Raw genomic sequence first — 25,177 nt, forward strand, 5'->3', positions numbered from 1 at the left:
ATCCAACCTGTGACCCATCAAACTGGGTCTCAATTTACCCATTTCCCACCGAGCGAATAGATTCTTCCAGTTCAGCAGGGTTCCGCGTTTAGCTAAAACAATGCTGCCGCCCCAGATTCAGCAGACTGTCCTGCTTGGTAACTTGATACGCGGGACAGCCTGGAAAGGTCGGGGTCAAAAGTGCGGTTTCAACAATGAGCATAGTTCACATATTTCTATCCTGCTGCTGAGCTGGCAGTTACTGGAGAGGGATGGGAGGGCACTGAAGCCATGCTTCTTACATCTATCACCTTTCGCAGTTTTATTAACCAGCTGCACAAGAGAGCTCTCCACCTTCTAGTCTGTGACAGTCCAGCAGGCTAGCCCTGTACAGAGTAAACAGGGAGAGGCCCAGAGATTCCTGGATCTGAGAAACTGTTGTCTCCTCAGGGAATTTCCCAGAGGGAAATCTATTTTGCACAGATGTCAAATACAGGGGAGGAATTGGGCAAAAGGGGGGGGGGGGGGAGGCTAGGAACCTGGGGAGAAACCGGGAGGAGCGGGAGCCCCTGTCAATGCAAAGGGAATGGGTGTGGCATGGCCAAGTGGAAAGAGCCTGGGTCTGGGAATCTGGAGATCCAGGTTTAAACCCCACCTCTGTCACTGGCTACAAATTGCTTAACCTCTCCGGACCACAGTTGTAAAATGGGGATAAAATCCCTGCTCTTCCTTATCTCTTCAACTGTGAGCCCTGCGCAGGACAGGGACTTTGTCCAATCCCGGGCACCAACTTTTCATTTTGAGCACAGGTGCAAATAGGGGGCAGGGATTTTGCGGGGCGGAGGATTGGGAGGGGACATGTTTCAAAGAACTAAGAAGTCAAAAAGCCACCATTTTGGGTCTTTTCAGCCCTGACTGAAAACTCTCAGGTCTAGGAGTCAGGCTCAGAAATCTGCGGGGGCAATTTAATAATAATGATGGCATTTGTTAAGCGCTTACTCTGTGCGAAGCACCGTTCTAAGCGCTGGGGAGGATACGAGGTGATCACGTTGTCCCACGTGGGGCTCACAGTCTTAATCCCCATTTTACAGATGAGGTAACAGGCTCAGAGAAGCTAAGTGATTTGCCCAAGGTCACACAGCAGACATGTGGGGGAGCCGGGATTAGAACCCATGACCTCTGACTCCCAAGCCTGTGCTCTTTCCACTGAGCCACGCTGCTTTAATTTCCCCCATCACCACCACCCCCATGGAGTGGGCAGCTGTGTGTCCCATCTAGTAAGTGCTTAATAAATACTGTGATAATTACTATTATATGGGAAACTGGTGTTAGCTGGGAAGACTGAGGGTCAGCAAGGCCAACTACCAGGAAAGGGCTCTGTGAGTGATGTGCCCTCAAAAGAGCTGCTATAGGAGATGGAGCAGTGAATTCCTGAGGGTGGTAACCCCTGGGTTTAAGTTAAGAATAAATACCAGATCAGGGATAGGCCCTTATTCCTGTATGTAATTTAAGATTCCATTTGTATCAATATACTCTACTGTTCTTTAGGGAAACTTTGCAGTATTTAAGGACCATCACAGGTGCTGTTGAGCTTTCTAACAAAGTAAACGCTGGTTTTTGTGTTCATAAGCAAAGAGCAGGCCAGAGTGATTTGTGAGCGTGGAACCTAGAAATTCGGAGCCTCGCTATCTCAGAGAGGGAGCGGGGCTTTGGGCCTTCCTCCAAACCTCAGCGGCCAAGTCCTTCGGGGACAGGGCTGGAGAGCTGAACCCGACTGCTTCCCGTGCCTTCTGGGGGTTCCAAATCTAAAAGTCACGGGATGGTGGCAGCAAACTACTGGGGCAATCTTTGGGGGTGCTAGCAAGGAGCCCCAAAAGGGTCCCTAGCCCAGAGGCAAGCTGCTGTGGCACTAGAAACGTGGTGTCACCACCGGGCTTCCGGCCGGAAAGGCATCGAATCATGGCAGTGGCGATTTATTTCTAGTCACGAGGCTTAACGGCACACGTGGCACCCCCAAATCATCAGGTGCCAAATTAGCCCAGTAGCACCGCGGGATGTGTAGCACGGGCTGAAATCATATCCCACCCTACAGGCATCTGATAGACTAGGGCCCTGCAGACCCGCTCTCCTACCTCTTTGCTGGACCGATCTGGCCACCACGTGGTAGGGATGAGCTCCTGCAGACCAGCCTCCTCCACTCGCAAGGGACTCTTGATGTAGAAGAAGACCACAGAGCGGAGCACATCAAATCTGTAGGGGGGTTAAGGAACTAGGCATTCCCACTAGTAGGCCAGCCCCCAGCCCTACCACTCCCTCCAAATTCCCTCGGATCCACCTTCCCAACTGGACTCTCCCTGCTCACCCCATCCTCCAGGATGCCTTTTGTTCCCATTTACCCAAAATTCCCCTTCACCTAGACACTCCTCCCCTGAGGTACCGCGGCTCTCAGTTTCCCAACAGGGACACCTGCAGCAAATCAGTATCATCAGAAGCACTAGGGCATTTCACCATATTGTGTGATTTTGAAAGGTCGGTGGGATATGACCCAGACTGAGCCCCCTTTTTCCTCTCCCCTCATCATCATCATCAATCGTATTTATTGAGTGCTTACTGTGTGCAGAGCACTGTACTAAGCGCTTGGGAAGTACAAATTGGCAACATATAGAGACAGTCCCTACCCAACAGTGGGCTCACAGTCTAAAAGGGGGAGATAGAGAACAAAACCAAACATACTAACAAAATAAAATAAATAGAATATTTATTCCTCCCCACAGCACTTGTATATATCTGTACAGATTTATTACTCTATTTATTTTACTTGTACATATTTACTATTCTATTCATTTTGCTAATGATGTGCATTTAGCTTTAACTCTATTCGTTCTGACGTCTTGACACCTGTCCACATGTTTTGCTTTGTCTGTCTCCGCCTTCTAGACTGTGAGCCTGCTGTTGGGTAGGGACCGTCTCTATATGTTGCCAACTTCTACTTCCCAAGCGCTTAGTACGGTGCTCTGCACACAGTAAGCACTCAAATACGGTTCAATGAATGAATGACCTGCTAATAGCATCAATGGTTCTTTCAACAAAGTGTGAGAGTGGCCTGCTGGTGACCCATAGTTAAAATATCTTACTAGTTATGCAAAACGGACTTTGGCACTCATCCGCTAACGCCTTGCTTCTTGGTGCGCCTCTTTTGAGTTTATTTCTGTTGAATGGTTTCCCATTTGAGGATGGTGGAGGTGAGAGGGGCTGAAGCATCAACCGGAAAAATGAAACCGACACAGTCTGGAAATTAAGATCCAGAAAGGGGCTCTGTCGGACCCACCTGCTTCCCCTGGCCCCTGCTGACTGGACTCTAGCAACTCATACCTTTCTCACAGCATTCCTGACACAAGCCTAGTTTCAATTCAAACTCTTGGTTTGCAGTAGGAGTGGTTTGGTGTTCAGTGGGCCTTGGCCAAAATGAATCCCCAAGCCCACCATAAAGTGCGTGTGTGGAGAGGGGAGGATTCTGGATTGATCTGCTTTCTCCCAGTTATGATAACAGGGAAAGAGCAAATGCACCCGCCTCAACTACTGCATCAGCCTCCTCACTGACCTCCCTAACTCCACTCTCTCCCCACTCCAAGCTATACTTCACTCTGTTGCCTGGATCATTTTCCTAAAATATACTTCTGCACACATCTCCCCACTCCTCAAAGATGTCCAATGGCTGTCCATCCATCTCTGCATCAAGCAGGAACTACTATTGACTCAAGACCCTATCTCCCCGCTACCTATCGTTGCTCCTCTCCCATTACAACCCAGCCTGCAAACTTCACTCTGTTAACACCAACTTTACTGTACCCAATCTTGTCTCTCGTCGTCAACCCTCGAAACTCCCTCTTCACAGCTGGAAGACCATCACTCTCCCTCTCTTCACAGTCCTACTAAAACCATACCTCCTCCAGGAAACATTCCCTAACCTCTCATCTCCCCGCCCCGCTATTCTTCTTCTACGTTGTGGTCCGCACCCCCTCAGCCCACCCCCACAGACCTTAGTTACGCATCCTTACACTCTGTTGCTTCTCCTAGCTGTAACTGATTTTGATGTCTACCTTCCCCCCTTAGACTGTAAGCTCCTTGAAGGAGTCTGAAATGAACTGCTTGGTGGATTTGCTCAACCTGGTCCCTCAACCCCGACATCCACATAGGGACTGGAGAAACAATGTTTTCTCCCCTGAGATTATCTTCCCACAACACAAAAAGGGTGAGGCAGACAAGAAGGGGAAGACGCTCTGATCCTCAGTTTCCATTCCCTCTGCCTCACCATACACAGAATACAAAAAAAAAAAAACCCGAACAGATAAATATGCAAGAAAGCAAAGGGTTAATGGGCTGAAGTAAAAGCCTGCATTTTACATAAAAGTAGGTCAGGCTGTACTTCTTGCTTGTTGAAAGAACCATTAAAACCATTAGCTAGGTCACTGCACTGGCTGTGAACGAGGCTCTTCAAAACTCTAAATACTTCTGAGAGCACGTGCTACCTAGGAAACAATCCCATATACCCAGCTCACCCCCGGAAAAATCTTCTCTCCCCAAAAACCTCCCCTGCTCCAGAAGCTTCCGGGAACTCCCCCCACCGTGCACCAACAATAATCGCTGGAAAAATATATTTGACAAGCATCCCAAAAGAGCCGGCACCCTAAATCGCAGAGAGTCCAAGGGAAACTGGGCCTGGGGCAAGCCGGGCTACCACAGGGAGCCCTAGCACCCCTCCACTGGCAAATCTGGGTCTGCAATGACAGAAGATGCCAGGAGCCCTCGACGTCGTCCTTGGCTCCCGTCAAGGCCCTGCCACTCACAAAGGGCCGAGGGGGAGTGGTGTAGCAGGGAACCCTCGGTCAGCAGGGCAGGAATCTCCAGAGTGACTGCTCCGAAATGTAAATGCCACCTCCGCCCCTGAAAATGGCACCAGGAGCATTAGTGCCGCCAGTGTGGCCAGGCAGAAGAGCGTGGCATGTCCCTCTCTGGCACGCCCACTGCGGGGGCTTGTCAATGCTTCGTGTTTTGTGCTAGGCAAAGGAAAAACCCTTTAATTTTGCCTTCATCTGTGTTTCTTTCCCTATGAGACATCGCAAACACCTGATTTCCATTTTGCTTGGATTTCAAATAAAATACCATCGGTAACCTCGCTCTCTGGGTCAATGTCCTAGCAAAACCATACAATGGAAATGAAGCAGAATTTTTAAAACTCAGATGAGAATTTACCAATTTCTGACCTGGAAAAATCTCCAGCTCGAGATGGGTTAAGCGAGACCATTCCTGCTCCATTTGTGCTAACCAAGTTAACTTTCTCATTCACCTCCGGCTTAGAAGAAAGGATGTCCTTTCTGGAAAGCACGCACTCTCAGTCCCCAAAACCGGTCCAACATCCCCCTTAGTCCCAGGCATCAAGATGAATGTTAACAGAAAAAGGATACAGAATATTGTTAAGCAGAAACTTCCGGGATTTCTCATGATTCAGGACTGTGAAGGTGAGATGCAGGTATTGAATCTGGAGAGAGAGAGAACCAACAGATTCCCAGTTGCTCACTCCGACACTGACATTTAGAAAGCACCTACTGTGTGCAAAGCACTGTACTAAGCTCTGGAGAGAAGGCATCAGAAGTGAAGGGCCCGATCCTTGTCCTGAGGGAGTTTACAATTTAATGGGAGAGACAGGGCGAATAAATCATATACAGATACCAGGAGCAAAAGGGAGAATGAAGATACAATAGGATACATGAGTGCGTGAGGATGAAATAGCTGAATCAATCGCAAAGCTGTGTGGCCCAGTGGAAAAAGCACAGGACCGGAAGTGAGGAGACCTAGGTTCTAATTCCGGCTCGGTCACTTGCCTGCTGGGTGATCTCGGACAAGCCACTTAACTTCTCTGGGCCTCTGTTTCCCCATCTGTAAAATGGGGGTTCAGTATCTGTTCTCCCTCCCTCTTAGACTGTGGGAGATTTGATTATACTGTACCTACCCCAGCGCCTAGGGAAAGTGCTTAAATATCTACCATCATCGTTACAATTAATCAGATTTGTTGAGCATGCAAAGCACTGTATTAAGCGCTTAGGGGAGTACAATGGAGTTAGTAGACATGAACTGAATGTACATGTAACTATACATATATCCTGAGGCCTAAGAATAAATGGGTAAAAGTACATAAGTGCTAAGGCTGGCTGCTGGTTTGATGGGACTTGGGGTGTTGGGAATTAATTGAAGTAGGCTTCAAGGAGGAGGTGGGTTTTCAAGAGGGCACTGAAAGGTTCTGTAACATGCGGCGCCTTCTCCCCTTCCTTCTTCCATCCAATGCTTCAGGAAGGCAGGTCTCTGAACCAGCCCTCCCACCTCCTGGTGCCTCCCATAGGCTGCCAGCCCTGGTGGAGAGTAGCACTGGGAAAAGGGTGGGGTGGGAGTGAACAGTTCATTAGCATGAGCATAGGAGCATCTGACTTTTTGGGAGGATTTTACGCATCGATCGAAACCTGGTGGCCCATTGGGGAGGGCAGGGACCCCGTGGAGGGTTGGGAGGAGACGGAACACCAACCGTTTTGCCTGGTGAGAACTGCATTTTGAAAGGGAACCAAACACCCTTTCATTTGAAAGGGAGCAGATCTGTGGAAACACACCGGGCTGTCGGGGATCATCTTTGAAGATGGGGCGCTGGGACGGTGGGGGGGGGAGCTGTGGCTTGGCAGATTGAGAAGCAGCGTGGCTTAGCGGAAAGAGAACGGGCTTGGGAGTCAGAGGTTGTGGATTCTAATCCCCGCTCCGCCACTTATCAGCTGTGTGACTCTGGGCAATCACTTAATTTCTCTATGCCTCAGTTACCTCATCTGTAAAATGGGGATTAAGACTGTGAGCTCCACATGGGACAACCTGATTACCTTGGATTTACCCCAGCACTTAGAACCATGCTTGACACACAGCAAGCGCTTAACAAATACCATTACCACCATTATTATTATTGTTATTGAAGGGCGAGGGAGTCCCAGGCCAGGGGAACAGACATGGCCAACGGAGGAAGGGAAAGGTCAGGCAACAGGGAATCGAGGGGGCGGCGCATAACCAGGCGGCCCACCAGAAGGAAGCAATGACAGACAGTTACGAGCAGACTCAGCGCTACAGCACAAAGCTCGGGGGGCATGAGCACAACACCTATCCTGTTATCACGGAGGGAACTGCATAGATGGTACTGGATCTGGAGACACTAGATTAGGCTGAAGTAAGAAGGGCAAGGAAGACCACAGCAGAGCCCTGGCAAATGATGGCAGATGGCTCAGACACCTGGCGTCGCTACTCACCTGCAAGCTCAGGTCTGGCACGATCGGGGAGAATCTGTACGCCCGAAGCAAGGACATCATCAACTGTTTGAGGCATTCGTGCACCTCGTAATCCTGAAAGAGTAAGAAAAAGTCAACTCCAGGAAACAGGGCCCTGCAGGGTTGGGGTACGGTGGGGCAAGGAGGAGCTCAGTGTAGAATCTGGCATGGGCTTCCCAGAAACCGAGCTGGTTTCAGGCTGGCTCAGACAGCCCTGGAATCTGCAGCACTCGCCCTGTTGAGGACAGGGGTCAAGCCCAGCCACTGAAAACTGCCAGATGCTGCCGAACGCGTGCAGTGCATTTGCACTTTCCCAGTGGTCTCCGTGGGCTGCTGGAACTTCAAGTCTCAGCATCCCATGGGAGGGAAAGCGGAAGAGGAACCCTCAGATGTTTCTATGGTGGCTTTTCTACATTCATTCTCCATTCCATTCAAGAGAAGCAGCGTGGCTCAGTGGAAAGAGCACAGGCTTGGGAGCCAGACGTCATGGGTTCTAATCCCGGCTCCGCCACTTAGCTGGGTGACTTCGGGCAAATCACTTAACTTCTCTGGGCCTCAGTTACCTCATCTGTAAAATAGGGATTAAGACTGTGAGCCCCAAGTGGGACAACACGATCACCTTGTATCCCCCCAGCACTTAGAACAGTGCTTTGCACATAGTAAGCGCTTAATAAACGCCATTATTATTATTACTTAGTAAGCGCTTTAACAAATGCCATCAGTATTATTCCTCCCTCCCTCCTTCCTTCCACAAAGTCCCACAGCTAGGACATACTATGGTCACTCTCAATATCTCAACTTGCCCCTCACCCCCCTCACAGTTCGATTCAAACACACCAGCGTCGGGCACTTTTACTTCTGAAAATCCCCTCAAGGCCTCTCTCCTTCAACCTCCCCCTCCACTATCATCCATTCTCAGCAGCCCTTTCTGACTGAGGAATCATCATGAGAAGCAGAGTCTTCACAAACCTTCAGGAATACTGGCCTACGGGACAAAATAATGGAATTCAGGAATCTTGGATTCCAGGCTCGACTCTGGCCCCGACCTCTCACTCTACCATTTCTTTGCTCAGCTCTTTAGTTTAAGATCAGGATCAACTCTGCCCCTTCCCTAAACTCCTTGGAAAGCAGGACAAGAGGAAGACTGAGATCCGACGTATGAAGTGCTGCTTTGAGCTCAGGTGGCAAAAAGAGATGTCTGAACTCGGGCTGGGTCCCAATTCGGGGGCTCTGATGGCAGGAAGCTGAATCAGTGGTATTTACTGAGCATTTACGGTGTGCACAGCACTGTACTGAGGGCTTGGGAGAGTCCAATACAACAGCATCGGTAGACACGTTCCCTGCCCTGAAGGAGCTTACAGTCTGTGGGGGGAGGAAGCAGCGACTCACCTCCATAAGAAGCCACACGACATCCAGAAGTTGCTTCACCAAGGGATGTGCTTCCAGGGGCCCACCAAGCTCCAGGATGCTCAACAGGAAGGTCACGAGGACATCCTCCACCACGTACACTTTGTTCTGCAGATCAAAGAATTTAGGGTGAGTCCCCATCCCCCTGATGGGGAAGCACCCAGGCGTCGCACAGACATTCCTTGGGACTTAGTACAAGGAACCGTCTAGGGAGGCCGTGAGGGGTGGGGAGGGTGCTGGGTCACTGGCTCTCCTGTTTCCCGGAACAGAATGGGTTGGTTGGTATGCCCACCCACCGCCTCCACCCGGGGATCACACCCTCAGAGACATCGGGTCTCCAAAAGGTCGAAGGAGCAGTCAGAGGAGGAGGAGGGTGGCCTACAATTACTACGTTCCCGGGCAAGTGCCAGAGGAGTTCTGGGAAAGCCCAGCACTTACCAAGAGCGGAGAAAAATGGTTAAAGATGTGAGCCAAGGTGATCAGGACTGTGGGCTCTCCCTGGAGCTGCCAAACTGACAATGGCTGATCAACAAGCTTCCCCTCCTGTAATAAGTCGGAGAAGCATGAGGAGGAAGTGCCTGACAGGGGCTCCCTCTACTTACTACTTGCCCTCCCCTTGAACACCTTCACACCTCCAATGGGCGAGCCTTGAGCTAGTCCCTTAGCTGGGGAGAAACCCAGCCCCTCTGCTTTGGATGCGCCTATAACATCCAAGGCCTGTCTCCGGGAGAAGTCTCCGGGTCCCCACAGGGGAAGGTCCCACGTGTTCCCGGGGAGACCTGCTCTTTATTTCTGAAAAGGACAAGGCCAGGCACAGAGAGGTGAATACAACTGATGAATACAATTACCACTACTAGCTTTGGAGTCAGAGGTCATGGGTTCAAATCCCGGCTCCACCACTTGTCAGCTGTGTGACTTTGGGCAAGTCACAACTTCTCTGGGCCTCAGTTACCTCATTTGTAAAATGGGGACTAAGACTGTGAGCCCCGCGTGGGACAACCTGATAACCTTGTATCTATCCCAGCGCTTAGAACAGTGCTTTGCACATAGTAAGCGCTTAACAAATGCCATTATTATTATTACTACTGTGAGTGAGGGCATTCAGACAACTAAGTGAACCCTCCCGGCCACGGGGTTACAGTCCCGAGCCCGGTAGGAAGTCCTCTCGCTAGCCCAGCGCATCTTCCACAGCTCACCGACACATCAAGTCCCACTTGCAGAACGTTCTTCAGGTAGCCCAGCAGCTTCTGGGCTTTCGTCAAGTCAGCCCGAGGCGGGTCCTGCAGGGGTTTGTAGCCTTCCACTGGATAAGTAGCATGGGAGTTAAGCACTCTGCATAAGGAAGAAATTGAAATCCCAACCCTGCCAGCTCCCCGGGAAACCCAGCAGGTGGTTTGGGAGGTAGGACTTGCTCCGAGCATATCCCCCCACCCCCCGCGCCTTGTCTCCATACTCCAGAGGTACTCCAGGGAGGCAACGGACTCATCCAGGGAAAGTGATTGGGAAAACCGAGGTGTGGATTTGCTCTACGGGAGCACCGAATGAGTCAAAGCTCCTGACCCCCAGATGGGTACTTGGGCATGTAAGCTAAGGGAAGATCGGGGAAACTACAAACGCCTTCCTCTCCCCCTCCTCCCCATCCCCCCCGCCTTACCTCCTTCCCCTCCCCACAGCACCTGTATATATGTATATATGTTTGTATGTATTTATTACTCTATTTTACTTGTACATATTTATTCTATTTATTTTATTTTAATATGTTTTGTTTTGTTGTCTGTCTCCCCCTTTTAGACGGTGAGCCCGCTGTTGGGCAGGGACCGTCTCTATATGTAGGGACCGTCTTTATATGTTGCCAACTTGTACTTCCCAAGCGCTTAGTACAGTGCTCTGCACACAGTAAGCGCTCAATACGACTGAATGAATGAATGAACGGACGTACTCTTCCAGGAAAGTCGGAGTATGGAAGGGCGCTCTAGGGTGTCCCAGAGCCCCACTTTGAAAAGGATATCGGAGGGGGCGACTGCCAAAGTTAAACGCCACTGATTCTTTGAAAGACAGACTGATGGCTGGGAAGTAGGCTAAGCCACAGCCCCTGGAGATGTTATCAAACGCTGTCCCCAGGGACACACCGTTCCTGTGACACAGAAGAGATACGGCATTGAAGGTACCAGGCAATACAGAAAGAAAGCCCACCTGCACTCAACTCTCTTCGGTCTCTTCCAAGGGGCCCTAGCCCAATTAATTTCTCATCTCCCCAGTTTATCCCCTCCCCAAATGCCACTTCACCACTTTGGCACCACCTACACCCTTGTGGACTCGCAATTTCCCACAGCATTTCCATGCATAGCTTACCCACCCTACTATTTACGCACTAGCTCTCATACATATGCCCTTTTCCTTCTTTCGCCTATGGATAAATCATTTGAGCCCCCCCCCCCCCCACACTAGACTGTAAACTCCTAGAGGATAGGGATGATGAATCCCAAATGCTTAGTAGAGTGCTCTGCCACCAGCAGGTACGCAATGAATACTATTGGTTGGCCGACGGAGAGAGAGGAGTAACCTAGCCCAGGAGCACGTTCCCATTTGGCAGAAGTGGTCGTGGGGAGAGTAAGAATGGCCATTTCCCTTGCCAAAAGGTCCACGAGAAGGTGGTGGGTTAGACCTCTCAGCTGGAACTGAGTAACAGGATACTTGCTGTAGAGCAAATGTGCTGGAGGAAGGGCTCGTGTGTGTGTGTGGTTTTGTGTGTGTATATACACACACATATTTATATATATTTATTGCCAGCTGGGTAAGCTACACACATATGTGTGAAATCCTTTCAGAATAAACCACGTTTGAAAGGCCAGATTCATGCCAGCAAATTCACCTGGATAATTTATCCCAACCCCAAACTTGCAAAAATGATTTTGAAATTAACAATCCATATATTACAGCCCCCGTCCCTCAACACTATGGCCTAAAATATCTACGTAATTAAGGGCTAATGGTCAAAGTACAGAGCTGAGCCTTCCCCCCCAGTCTTGATCAAGTCCAATCCCTCCTACGGAATCCATGGCCAGGTGGATCGCCATCTCCCTAGGGGCTAGCCCACAAAGTTTTCCTGCTCTGTATGCCTTCCGCCGCACTCTAACCCCATTTGCTCGTGAGCTTGGCTCGATTGAGGCCTTGGCTGTCAATCCTCAGCAGCAGGCCAAGGCGTACTGAAGATCCCCAAACTTCCTTTGCCTGAACAGTCTACTGCTCCATCACAACTGGAAATGACCAAGTATGGCTGGCGGGCTCACACCTTTGGAGGGGGGAACCTTGCTCACTAGATTCCACCTCAGCAAAGAGCTCAGTGACCTCGATCGGGCCGAGACTGCCAGGGTCCCATTTAACTCCTTCCCTCACTGAAACAGAGGATTCGGCCCAAGTCTCAGCTCAGGAAGGGCAGACGGCCCCAGAACGTGTCCCACCTCTGTTAACTTTGGGAAGCTTAAACATAATGAGGCCTTCCAATCCTCATGTTGATTCCAAGCTGACGAACAGTCACATCGTGGGTCTTGCCTTTTTAGATCAAATTTCAGCAAACCCTGGCATGCTATCAGAGGACCATTCTGTTTGGCCAGTTGGCCTTTGGGGCAGGTGGATTTGCCTCTAGCCTCTACAACCAGCCACCCATCCCCAGGTTTCCTTCTCCTCCACTAGCCTACCTGTGCATGTCTCTGCTTTTGGAGCAGGGGCTCTAGGCGGGGCCTGAGACCCAGCTCAATTCCTCTGGATAATTCCTCTGCACAATTCCCAGCGCAGTCACATGGGAAGAATGCTACAGAATTCGGGAATAAAGGGCAGCTGGTGCCCATCTTGCCCTCTTTGTCCCAAGGCCCCTACCAAAATGGCAAGGATTCAATCAAGTTGTCAGTGACTGTTCCAAACCTTTTGAGGCCCTTTTAAGCAACACACCTGCTGCTTTCTATGATGGAAGAAAGGCCCGTGTGGAAGGCCTCTGCTCAGGGAGAGAAGGTAAGTGACCACTCTACGTCCACCTGGGAACGGAAGGATCTTCTGACTCTGGCCCGGACTTTGGCCAAGACCCTGATTCCTTGACTGGGAAGGCAAAATCCTATTGGACTGAGGCAGAGACAGTCTGGGCCACGTGTCCCTGGTGGCAGGGAGACTTACAAAGCAAAAGTGATGGTCCCCTCGTCCAGGTCAATCATACAGCTCACAGTGTCCCCCGCAGCCCATGACTGTATGAGGAAAAGGAGAAGCGATTAGAGGCTCAGACCCTGGGGTACAAACGGCATCCCAGCTGAGTGCACCGTTAATTCAAGAGAAGCAGAGAGAAAATGAAGCTCTGAAGTTTCCTGGCTCTGGGCAGATTGGAGGGGGCCTCTCCCTTTTTGCATAGCCTCACGGGGCCCTCCTGGGATCACAAAAGAAAGAGTTCCCTGGGATTTGCCAGTAAGACCTACATGCTGCTTCCCGTCTATAGAGGCCTCTGAGTCTGCAGCAGAGAGAGGCACCACTCCTTTCCAGAAGCAATCTTAGTCCTGGGGCTTCACAAAGAGCAGGGTCTTGGTCCATAGCTGGGGGGGGGAGTTCGAACAACGGGTACGGGAACGGAGCCAAGGGAGTTGCCTGTCCCCGACATTCCCAATCCTCTTCCCAACTCCATTTTTCTTTTTTGACTGGCGGAGGCCATGGTCTGAGAGGGAATGGGGGGCCAAGAGGGTAGCTGGGCCAGCAACTCGCTCCCATCCAGAGGGGCTGGATGGGTGGGACCCGAAGTGGACTAAGGAAGAGGGAGGACCACGTCAGTCCCACGGGACAGCCAGGTCTCCCCACACTCACTTTGCCATAGTTGGTTGTCGTCACATTCCATTTGCGCACTCGGTTTCCGTCGTAAGCATATGAGTTGGGGGTGTCTCCAACTCCCTCCTAGAGAAGAGAGACCAGGCCAAGCAGGGAAGAGAGTTTACCAGTAAGAACGAGGGGCTCGGGGCTCCAGAAACCAAAGCCAAAAGCACCTCTAAGGCAGCCAGCACTACAATCTGGGATGAGAAAAAAGCGCCACCGAGGGGGACCCTGATGCAGAAATCCTCTAGACCGTACGCTCGTGGTGGGCAGGGAACACGTCCACCAACTCCGCTATACTGTACTCTCCTGAGCGCTCAGTACATTGCACTGCACACAGTAAGCGCTCAGTTAATACTGTTGATTGATGAAGTAGTCCGGGATCCCTCTGGCACTGTGTTTCGCAACAGAAGCACTCTACTGTCTGGCTGTGCTCATGGCTAAGCAGCGGCTCATGGGAAGTGGGCAGAAAAGGGGGCCAAACAGTAGCTCTCCAACATGAGAACGCGCGCACAGAGAAACGAGGCATTTCTCTCGACCCTACAGAGTCAGCACCCCAGGTTCTGCTACTACGGTACTGCCGAACGAATGAGCCTAGCATAAATTTATCTCCCCCATTCCGTCAGTCTCTCAGGCCTGCCAATTCATCGATGTCACGGATCTGCCCCTTCCTGTCCTCTCCACTCTTTTAAGCACTCTCAACGGTTTCTTTACCGGCGACCCTGGCTCCAGCTTCTCCCCTCTTCAGTCCATCTTACACACGTCTTTTTTAAAATGCTAACCGGATCACGTCGTTCCCCTCCTCTTTGACAGTTAACCGTTCCTCCTCACCGAAAAGGAGCACTTCGGCTTCCGGGCTCCCCTTCAGCCGGCTCCCTTTCTCTCCGAAGCCTCCGTGCGAGAATCCATAGGCTAAGCTGGCCCGCTACAGTCCAGCGGGGAAAGCCAAAGCTGAACAGCCCAGGCTTGTACTTACTTCCTGGTTAAACCGGCAATTGAGAGTGCACCAGCCAATCTGCATGAGGCCCTGAGAAGAGATGAGCACCTCGTAGATCCATTTCCCTGAGAGATGAAGCACCATGTCACATGAGCTGAGCTGCCGGGCCAGGAGGAAGGTGACTGACAGCATAAAGGAGCGGCTCCTCTCCAGATACCTTTGAGAGCAGTGGCTCTCGGAGGCTTCCAGCCCCCTTCCCACCCCTCGTCGGCTCAGGGTCTGGCATTTAGTGAGCCACGCTAGCACCACCCCATTTCTCACGAGCCCCAGGAAAACCAGCTTAAGGGACTGAGTTTTGCATTGCCCTGAATTATTCTGAGGGTTCCACACACTGAATACAGCCCAGCCCTCTCCTCTTCTTTCTGGGGTCCTGAGGGTAGCTCATTTAACCTTCCCACCACTAGCTCAGAGCCCTTACCTTTATACACGCAGGTGGTGGCTCGGATGGAGCCAAAGTTACTGTGTCCAATAACCTAAGTCGAGGAACAAAAATTTGAATTTTACTATTCAGGACGGGTCTCCTTCCCCCTGCTACACCCAATTCTTATTCCACATAGGAATTGTTTGGTTAGCTAAAAGAAAAGCAAAACATGAGCTCTGAACTCCAGTGAAACCGCTCACAGTCTTTAAAATAGAAGGGCCCACCGATTCTGTGGCCATGGCCCACTCTACAGCATCAGGACAGCCAGAGGCAAAATACTTGCTCTGCTCTTTCCTCTCGCAATTTTGCCAAGAGGGGACAGAGGTTTTCTAACAGTATACTTCTCTGCACTGCTAGCTACAACAAGGTGAGCAAGACAATTCACCAGCCCCACCATCACAGCACTTAAATGTGGGGTGAAGATCCAACCCACAGAGGGTCTCCGAACGCTCAACAGTGAGCAGAAGCGGCAGCTGACGCCACAGCAGTGCTACCGCGCCTCTGATGGCATTTGACATGCCCGACAAGCACCGACTCCAACATTTTACCGGGTGCACTCCAGGAGCAGCCAAATCAAAGCAGGTACAGACTCTCCTGAGATCCTCAGGAGATAACAAATACAGTCAGGAGGCCTCGTTAAGTTCCCAGCTCCCTTGAAAAGGCCAACAAGAGCTAGCTCTTCACCCACCACCCTCTCCCACACTCACCCCAAGGAGGTCATCGTCAACCAGGAGCAGCCCCTCAAATCCACTCGTGTGATCCAAAACTACAGTGGAAGGTCCAAGTCTCCCTTCTACCACTGGCTCTATGAGAAGAAAGAGGCCCGGAAGAGCGGTCACAGTTGGGCTGGATTGGTTCACCTGTCCAGCTCAATTTGTGGTTGAAAGCAAAGTAAGACCAGCTGGGAGACTCCTAAACCCAGGAGACCCAAATCTTCTGCCAATCACAGACCATCCCAAGTGAGTAGGAGAACTTCAGCTAACACTAAGAGGGAATTTTCAAAGTCCCACCCAGGGTTCTAGCCACCAAGCCAATCAATCAATCCACGGTCTTTGGGCTTAGTGTGTGTAGAGCACTGTACTGAACAGTCCCTACCCCACACGGGTGAAGGTGAAGGGAAAGCGGGTGTTGACTCTCCAGTTTACAGATGAGGAAACTGAGGCCCAGACAAGTGACTTGGCTAAGTCACAGCAGGCAAGCGGCAGCACCGATATTAGAACCCGGGTCCTCTAACTTCCAGGCCTGGGCACTTTCCACCAGGCCTCGCTGCTTCTCATAATAAACGCTTAACAAATACCACAATTATTCTTATCAATTAAAGTTTCCACATTATGAGGAAACAAACTGTTCACGGCCTTTTCTCGAGAGCCCAAGCCTAGGTCCAAAGTTCCAACCATTAGTTTAAAGTCAGCTGGCTTCACATAGGAAGGTGAAGATCACGGGCTGAAGGAGAACTGGACCCTTTCGGATGAGATATCAGGTGTGGAGGAAAATGTCTCAGGAACAAAGACCTGTTCCTAGATGGTGGAGTGCAGTATACCCCTTTCCCTTCTGCCAAGACTCCTGGGATCGAGGGCAGGGTCCTGGGATCCTGGCCCCCCTGATCTGGACTGGCTGGGTTGGAATTTGCCCCATAAATGCCAGGTTACCCTATGACCCTTGAACCATAAGAAATTCAGATCCTACAAACCACAAGCTACATGCCACAAGGTCACATCAAACCATCCAAGGGCATGCCCATCACCCAAGCCGCTCTCAGGCAGCAGGAACTTGGCTTGCTGCTGGGGCTTAGGAACCCCGTGCTTTCAGGAAGTCTCATGGGACGATGGGGGCCACGTACTCCGGAGTCTACCTTGCCTCTCCTGAGCACCATTGTCCTCCTTGAGCAGCTGGTCCAGATGTTCCTGCAGATTCTGGAAACTCAGGAGTTTCCTGGGAATTCAGAAAAAAAAGCCCATAAGAAAACGCATTCCACCTGCTTCTAGAAACAGGGAATTAAAGAGTTGCTGCCGCCTCCAGGACATCTGACCGACACTCCCCCGGCCAAAGGGGAAACTCAAATTGGGAATCTGAGGAAATAATACAATTTGTAAACACCGGCCAAGGAGTCCAGAGAATCTGTTGCCCTGAGGTGCAGCAGGTTGACACTTTATTGGGGAGTTGAACTTCTTAGAGAGGGCTGGATTTGGCTGAAGTAGGTTGGCTACATGAGATATACTGAGATATTTTAAGGACACAAATTCACCACCAGCCAGGAAGAAACAAGTACTGCCAAGTTACTTAAATCGTCAATAAGCTGGAGGAGTCCTGGAAAGGTCATCTGATCCTGTCCCTGTCACCCGGCAAAATTAATTTCCTTTAAACCCATCCAAGCCATGAGACGCTATGCTATTCGTAGAAGATTCCCAGGGAAAGGGAATCTACAATCTTCCTTGGAAACACAAAACTCACGGTCAAAAGATCTTTTCTGGCCTGGAGCTAAATTTCTCCCGATGTCCTACATCCATTTCCTTCACTTTTAGGAACTACTGGTCCGTTGCATATTCAAAAGTACCATGCCAGCAAACAGCTTTATGTTGAGATTTGAAGGGAGATAGCAGAGGTAGTAATGAACAGCCTCCCCCTCCACCAGGCCCTTCAGTTCCTGAAGACCATTTCAGGAGAAATGCCCAAAGGATCTGTGGAAATTAGAACCGAAAATTCAAGGGCTTCTTCTGGTCCAGGAATCCTCCAACCCATATATAATTTACTAAAACCCCCTGGTTGTGTGAAACTTCATAAGACCGCACAAGTGACATTGTCGGGAATCCTCGACTCTACCAGTAAAATGATCTTCGGTTCCCCTACTCCCTCTGTAACTCCAGCTCACGGAGAGTAAAAAAGTTTCCATGTTATTCTTAGCCCCCCCGACAGCTCTGACGTGAGTTCACTGTCTAAGAATAGAGGGAGGAATATGACCCCAGCAGTGCTCTGGCACAAATGTACCAGGCATTTTCCCCAGGAAGTTGCCCTTTGGGTCCCAATCCCCAACAACGAAGGAAGAGCCAGCAGATGCAGCAGCAGGAACGAAGTAGGCCCAGGAAAGTCAATAACTTCTAAGCAGTTTCTTGCTACGGAACCAGGAGCCCAGTTGCCCGGTCTACTATAAGCAAGGTTCAAGACTTGCGAACAGGAAAATGTGCTACGCGGCGCACTATCGAGTTGTGCTTTATTTTTTGTTTTAACCACACCAGCAGTTTTCCTTAGACTCTTGGGGCTTGCCCCCTCCTTGCTAATAGTCAGGAGCATCATTAGGATGAAGGACAGCCTTAGCAGTGTAGCAAGCCTAGATCCACAATCGGAAAATCTGCCTGGTCACATTAGTTTATATGAGCTGCAAAAAATGGATTCTGCCCAAATTGCTTCTACTGACCTGGTTAAGATCACGCCATGGTAATACTCCCTGACCACCTACTGATCAGGAAGTCCAACCTCCCAGCCACCTACCCAGCCCAGCTACATGTCAAAATGCCAGAATTCTGGCAGGAAAAGGAAAGAAAGTGTGAGGTGGCAACTAGACGAGCTATGACTGCCCCAGTCCCTGCTGTTCACAGCCCAACGGTTGTAGAGAGATCCACTTCAACTCCGGATCTACGCTGATCTTGTCAAACTGTTAGCATTACTGCCCTGTTTTGAATAGACCCCCTCCGAAAGAAGAGAAGTGATGCCAAACAGGGTCAGACCAACGGTCCATCCAGCCCAAGATTCTATCTCTGACCGTGGCAAGCTTGACGGTATATCGGGTCATGGTTGTGGCCCTTAACAATCACCTTCGGCGTTAGGTAAGAGCCAAAACAGCCTAAACTTTTCCCTCAAATAGTTCACGATAGATCTATCATCTCTCTAAACCCTGCCTGAGTCCTCACATCATCAGAAGCATCATCATCACCATCATCAATGGGACTTATTGAGTGCCTACCGTGTGCAGAACACTGTACTAAAAGCACTTGGGAGAGTACAATACAAGATAATCAGATCTGACACAGTCCCTGTCCCCTGTAGGGCTCACATCCCTAACGCTTTTCCTCTTACACCCTGCCACAGATCTCTCAGTGTACCCAAGCACTTCTTGAATTTACTGATATCACCTAGTCCACCCAACGTCCTGTGATAAACTCCATATCTATATACTTGGCCAAGGCTGGTTGCATGAGAGTGACCCTGAGAGCAAAGAGCTGCTGGCAGCGAAATCAGCAGTGCATCCCCAACGCTTTGCAGATCCACGGAGTCTGGTCAAAAAGGGTGCTTATCAAAACTTATGGTCATGGAGGACAGAACAAACTGAGAAGCATGAGGAACAAGTGGTTGGAGCTCCAAGGCTGAAGAAATACAGGACTTTGCAGAGAGAATCCAAGTCAAGAGCTACTGCATGTCCACGAAGAGTCTACATAGACTCATACATAACAGCCATAGCACCACAGGAGAGTAGCTCTACCCTCATCACAGGTAAAGAGAGAACCTTAAAGAGATGGCAATGACATTTCAACAATTCCCACAAAGCCTAACTAAAATCACATCTCCTCCAAGAGGCATCTGATAGTCACTCCAACCTCAACCCCATGGCACTTAGGCACATATCTGGAATTTATTTTAATAATAATAATAATAATTGCATTTATTAAGTGCTTACTATGTGCAAAGCACTGTACTAAGTGCTGGGGAGGTAATAAGGTGGTCAGGTTGTCCCATGGGGGGGCTCAGTGTCTTAATCCCCATTTTACAGATGAGGTAACTGAGGCACAGAGAAGTTAAGTGACTCACCCAAAGTCACACAGCTGACAACTGGCGGAGCCGGGATTTGAACCCATGACCTCTGACTCCAAAGCCCAGGCTCTTTAATGTCCGTCTCCCGTTCAAAATGGCATACTCATGTGTGCAGGGAATGTGTCTATCAACTCTGGTACATTGTACTCTCCCAAGCGCTTAGTACAGTGCTCTGCACACAATCAGCACTCAATAAATACCGCTGACTGACTGACTATCCTGGACCCACCTTCCATCACTGAGGCTAACACTAAGAAGAACAGTTAACCTGCCAACACGTGAAGACACAGCCCCGCCAGGTGTTAATAAAGACCTCGGTCAAGTCGCCACTGCACTCTGGGCCACGAGGTGAAGCGAAGCTCTTGGATCTGAGGGTACACCTGCAGAGATCTGCAAACAGGGAAGGGATGTGCTGCTCAGCCGCCTCCACCGGCTCTTCCTCCACGGAAGGAATATTGAGGAAATGTGACAGAATCTCAAAGATGCCACCATCTGAACTGCCTTCAAGAAGGAAAGGGTGGTGAGGCGGAAGGGGGTTGACTGGGGAACCTACGGTGGGAATCTCGCTGCTTCTCATTGCTAGCAAGATCCTTAGCCAGAACCCTACCAGACGTACTACTAAAGACCATCATCGACCACGTATCCCCAGAATCCTAATGCAGCTTTGGATCACGGCATGGCACCGTGGACAGGGGCTTTGCTGCCCGTCAGATGCAGGAGAAGTATAGGAAACATCACGACAGTTCCCGGAGATTCCTTGGATCAGCGGGCACCCCAGGCTTTGGTGACTTAAAAAATATTTTGCTTTCCTGAGACATTTATAAAGACTCTAAGAAGACTCCCTAATGATGTAGCTGGCTGCATTAGACTTGGTAGGACTTTGCCCGATCCTTTCCCCTCACCAAAGGAGTAAAACAAGGCTCTTTACAAGGCCCGGCCTTGTTTGACTTAGTCTACACAGCTACCCTCAAGGACAGTATGAGGAATCTACAAGCTGATGTCAGGATATGATTCTGATCTCTGGAAAATGCACCTCACAAGCTGAAAGCATCACTGAAAGTCCTTGAATCTCCAATTCGGGAGCTCCTATATGTTGATGACTGCTCGGAAACTGCACACCCAAGGCGACACACAGATGATTGCAAACTGCTTCTCGGAATCAGCCGAGCGCTATGCAGATTGACAATTTGTCCTAAGATTGAATGCCTGGCACATAGTAAGCGCTTAACAAATGCAATGATAATAATAATAATAGGCACTGTTAAGAACCTCCATCAGCAAAAGAGCTGAGTTCTGTAACCTATGCAGAAGGTTTCTCAATGATGGATGGATAGGTAAGAAGGTAGAAAAACTGAATCTAGAGGGCTAATAAGTTTTTTGTGAAGACTGACAAGAGTGGGCCACCAACACGACGTCAGAACTCTGACCAAACTGAAGGTCTCTACAGCCACCTCGTTAATGGCTGTGAGACCTAAGCTGATCGCAGATGCAATTTCTAAAGTAGTCCCACCAACACCACCTACGTGCTATACCGATCGAGCGGCAAGATAAGATCCCAGGTGCTCTGCACATAGTAAGCGCTTGACAAATGCTATTATTATTATTATTATTGGAATGCAATCAGCCTACCACCCCTGAAATAATGTTTGTCACATCACCCAATCGCTGAGCGGGACGTGTGAGGCGAATGGGATGATGGCAAGACAGAAGAATCCGTAACTATTTTGGGGTGAGTTTAAAGGGGATAATGATAAACTGGGGGTTGGGGGGGGACTTTAAAGGTACAAGAAAGTAAAACCTCCAAATGGTGACACAGCAGCAGACAGCTGGGAGGCAGCAGCAAAAGACAGAAGAGCCTGGCGTATGCCAGTTAGAAACAGGGTAACTGTTTCAAAGCAGAGGCTTCAGGAAGACTGGGGCACTAAGAGGGTGAGGGACAATCTTTATAAGCTCACTATATGAAAAGAATTGCCAGTTCCATGTTGGTCTTGTGAGCCACACTAGCACACACTGATAAAAATTCCACTGGCAGTAGTGTCATTTTGAACCTAAAGGATATCTACATCTCCTGTACGTAAGGAAATATTTGTTTTTGTTTGTCTTGAAAATACCACCGTTAGATTTACAAAGGATCCCCCAATCCTGGTGTGGCTGGATATTAATCCGATTGCTTGATGTCTGATTACCTTTGGACCATTCTTTAGATTGTTAGCTGACTTGAGAGCCAGGGATCATATCTGAATTGAGTTCCATGTAATTACCCCAGTGCTTGGTATAGTGCCTTGCACAATTACAGGCACTTAATACACGATCGTGACGATGATATTTGGAGAACAATTCTGAGTTCACCTCACCCGTACCCTTCATGTTTTTGAAGACTTCAATTAGATCTCCTCTCTTTCTTCAACTCTCCGGAAAGGGCCCTCATCTTTTCATTCGCTCCGCCTATGGAAACGACTCCATCTCTCAATCGTTTCGGGTGGGGATCAACAGTGGCTTTACTGTGACAGCCCGCGGGCCGCAGAGCAAGCAGTAAGCATACGGAGAAGGTGTAGAATACCTGTTGGCAGCTGCCGAAGGAATCCCATCAGGGCTAGGGAAGATGCGCTGGAGGTAGTCATTCAGCAACTTCTCGTGCACAATCCCTGTAGTATAAAAACACCCATTGGGGGTGGAGGAGAGGAAAAAAAGAAAGAGAGAAATTCATGAGTTCTGCTGTCCAGTATGGTGGGAAGGATTACTGTGCCTTGTGTTTTTGATGTATCTCCCAGGTGCTAGTACCATGCACTGCACTCGGTAGGAGCTCAAATACTACTGCTGCTATTACTACATTACACAGACTTCTGCTTCTCCCTCTCTTCCCTGTTTGCCACCTTTAGGCCACTTCACCAGGAAGCAGGCGGAGACGAGAAGAGGTGAAAGCCAACTCAGACCAACTTGTTCGTTAGGAGCTTTGGTAAAAGGTTTGGTGATGGAGAAAGCAAACCCCTGACTAAAATGAATGTTTAGAATTCCCTGCGGGCCACATTCTCCCCGTCCCACGGAGAAATGAAAGTTGGCTGTTCGGAAAAAAGGACACTGTGCCTCCCCAATAAGAGTGTGGTTGCCCATACCTAACCCAGCCTCAGGAGAAGAGCTTCATGGGGACTCGATAACCCTGCCCAGAAGCAACCTCTCCAAAATCCCCTCACACTCAGACCATGGTTGGGTGTAGGTAAAGGAGGTATATGTAACAGGTACAAGTCAGAGTAAAAAGGAGCCACAATGGGAAGAGAAAATTCTAAGTAAGGCAAAAACTGCCCCCCGTCCCCCACCCCTCGACTAATAAGATGGTCAAGAATCATCATCATCAATGGTATTTTTTGAGTGCTGTGTGCAAGAGCACTGTACTAAGGGCTTGGGAGAGTACGACACAAAAGAGTCCCCACTTCATGCTTAACAAATACCATCATTATTATTCTGAGAAGGTGTCTTCCACAAACTGGCGGTGACAGACCCACCTGCCCTTGGAGTTCATACCTGAAATTTTTTGCTCCTGAGAGTCAGTGGTCAATCTGTAACTCTTGCGAGAGTGGGACGTGCTGGCTCCTTTTGACGTCATTCTTCATATCTCAGTGAACAGTCAATGATCCTAGAGGGGTTGAAAATGAAAACAGAATAGGGTCCACGCATAGCATTTGTGTCTCCCCCTCTAAACTGTAAGGTCATTGTGGGTAGGGAACGTGTCTACCAACTCTGTTGTATTGTACTCTCCCCAAGCGCTTAGTATAGTGCTTTGCACACCCGGCTCTGCCACTTGTCTTCTGTGTGACCTTGGGCAAGTCACTTCACTGGGCTTCAGTTACCTCATCTGTAAAATGGGGATTGAGACTGGGGGTCTTAAATGGGACAGGGACTGCGTCCAACCCAATTATCTTGTACCTACCCCAGCACTTAGTACAGTGCCGGGCACAAAGTAAGCGTTTAACAAATACCATTATTATTATTAAAACAGCACTGTCCCTTGTTGGAAAAAACAAGAAGCTCCACAGTAGGCAATTGAAATATATACTAGCAGGGGGAAGCTAGTCCAAAAGGCCTTCTACACACCTGCCCGCACAGACTCACCGCGCGTGCGCGCACACACATACACGAAACAAAGAACAGCGTGGACCAGTGGAGATTCCCAACTTTTTCAACACTCAGGGATGGACACTGAAGCAACTGCAGTTACAAACTCAACTGGTTTAATCAACCCGTCAGTCTAAATGTCTTGCACATCTCTCTGTGATGCTTAAATCAGTTCCTGGGGCAGGTACTGAGTGGCCAAAGAAACCAAAGGCTGGAAATGCTGTATCACCTCACTGAAGCTCCAACGACACTCAATCAATGGCATTTATTGAGCATTTACTGTATGCGGAGCACTACTAAATGCTTGGGAGAGTACAACAGAACTGGCAAGCTCAATCCCTATTTTCAAGGACCTTACAGTCTAGCGAGGGAAATAATACATTAAAATTAATTACAAATAGGGGAAGCAGCAGAGTATGACTGTATGAATCTAAGAGCAGTGGGGTATCAAAGGGCTTAAAGGATACAGACTCAAGTGTGTAGGCGATGCAGGAGGGAGGGAGAATGGGGTGGGGATACGATTAGTCAGGGAAGGCTTTCTGAAGCAGATATGATTTTAGTAGGATTTTGAAGGGGTAGGGAGAGTGGTGGTCGGTCGGCTATAAAGAGGGAGGGAGCTCCAGGCGGGAGGGAGAGTGGGAGCAAGAGGTTGACAGTGAGAGTGATGAGATCAAGGCACAGGTTAGTGTTAGAACAGCAAAGGGTATGGGCTGGGTTGTAGTGGGAGAGGAGCGAGGATGGGCAGGAAAGAGAGAGTTGATTGAGTGCCTTAGTACAGTGCTCTGCACACAGTAAGTGCTCAATAAATACGACTGAATGAATGCCTTATAGATGATGGTGAGGAGTCTCTGTATTATAAAGGTGAATGATCAACCCCTGTAAGTTTTGGAGAAGTGGGGAGACGTGCGCAGGACAATATTTTTTAGAAAAATGATCCGGGCAGTAGAGTGAAGTGTAGTCTAGAGAGGGGAGAGACAGGAGGCAGGGAAGTCAGCGAGGAGGCTGACACAGTAGCTGAAGCAGAATATGGCAAGTGCTTGGACCAGCACAGTAGCAGTTTGAATGGGGTGGGAGGGGTGGATTCTAGTTGTGAAGGTATAGAGCCAACAGGATTTGATGACTGGCTGAATATGCGGGTTGAAGGAGAGAGCTGGGCCAAAGATAATGCCATGGCTGTGGGCTTCTGAGACAGGGAGGAAGGTGATGATGTGAACAGTGATGGCAGAGTTGTGGGGGGATTTTTTTTTTTAATTGTTCCCACTCCAG

The 25,177-nt window shown here is 49.6% G+C and overlaps 1 protein-coding gene across 1 annotated transcript in view; it reads right to left on the reverse strand.

The window, feature by feature from the left end:
- RNF123 (ring finger protein 123) overlaps positions 1-25,177 on the reverse strand; it is a 149,676-nt gene that overhangs the window by 114,938 nt on the left and 9,561 nt on the right. The window contains exons 3-17 of the mRNA XM_038772010.1: positions 23,321-23,432; positions 22,362-22,446; positions 16,851-16,930; positions 15,706-15,803; positions 14,996-15,050; positions 14,557-14,642; positions 13,578-13,664; positions 12,906-12,973; positions 10,747-10,872; positions 9,935-10,049; positions 9,177-9,281; positions 8,721-8,846; positions 7,314-7,406; positions 5,445-5,518; positions 2,112-2,229 (exon numbers count right to left, since the gene is read on the reverse strand). Coding sequence (XP_038627938.1) covers positions 2,112-2,229; positions 5,445-5,518; positions 7,314-7,406; positions 8,721-8,846; positions 9,177-9,281; positions 9,935-10,049; positions 10,747-10,872; positions 12,906-12,973; positions 13,578-13,664; positions 14,557-14,642; positions 14,996-15,050; positions 15,706-15,803; positions 16,851-16,930; positions 22,362-22,446; positions 23,321-23,402 — 1,398 coding nt within the window. The 5' untranslated portion in view covers positions 23,403-23,432. The remainder of the gene's footprint in view (positions 1-2,111; positions 2,230-5,444; positions 5,519-7,313; positions 7,407-8,720; positions 8,847-9,176; positions 9,282-9,934; positions 10,050-10,746; positions 10,873-12,905; positions 12,974-13,577; positions 13,665-14,556; positions 14,643-14,995; positions 15,051-15,705; positions 15,804-16,850; positions 16,931-22,361; positions 22,447-23,320; positions 23,433-25,177) is intronic.

This window comes from Tachyglossus aculeatus, chromosome X1 (assembly GCF_015852505.1).
Source record: "Tachyglossus aculeatus isolate mTacAcu1 chromosome X1, mTacAcu1.pri, whole genome shotgun sequence".
NCBI classification, from domain to species: Eukaryota; Metazoa; Chordata; class Mammalia; order Monotremata; family Tachyglossidae; genus Tachyglossus; species Tachyglossus aculeatus.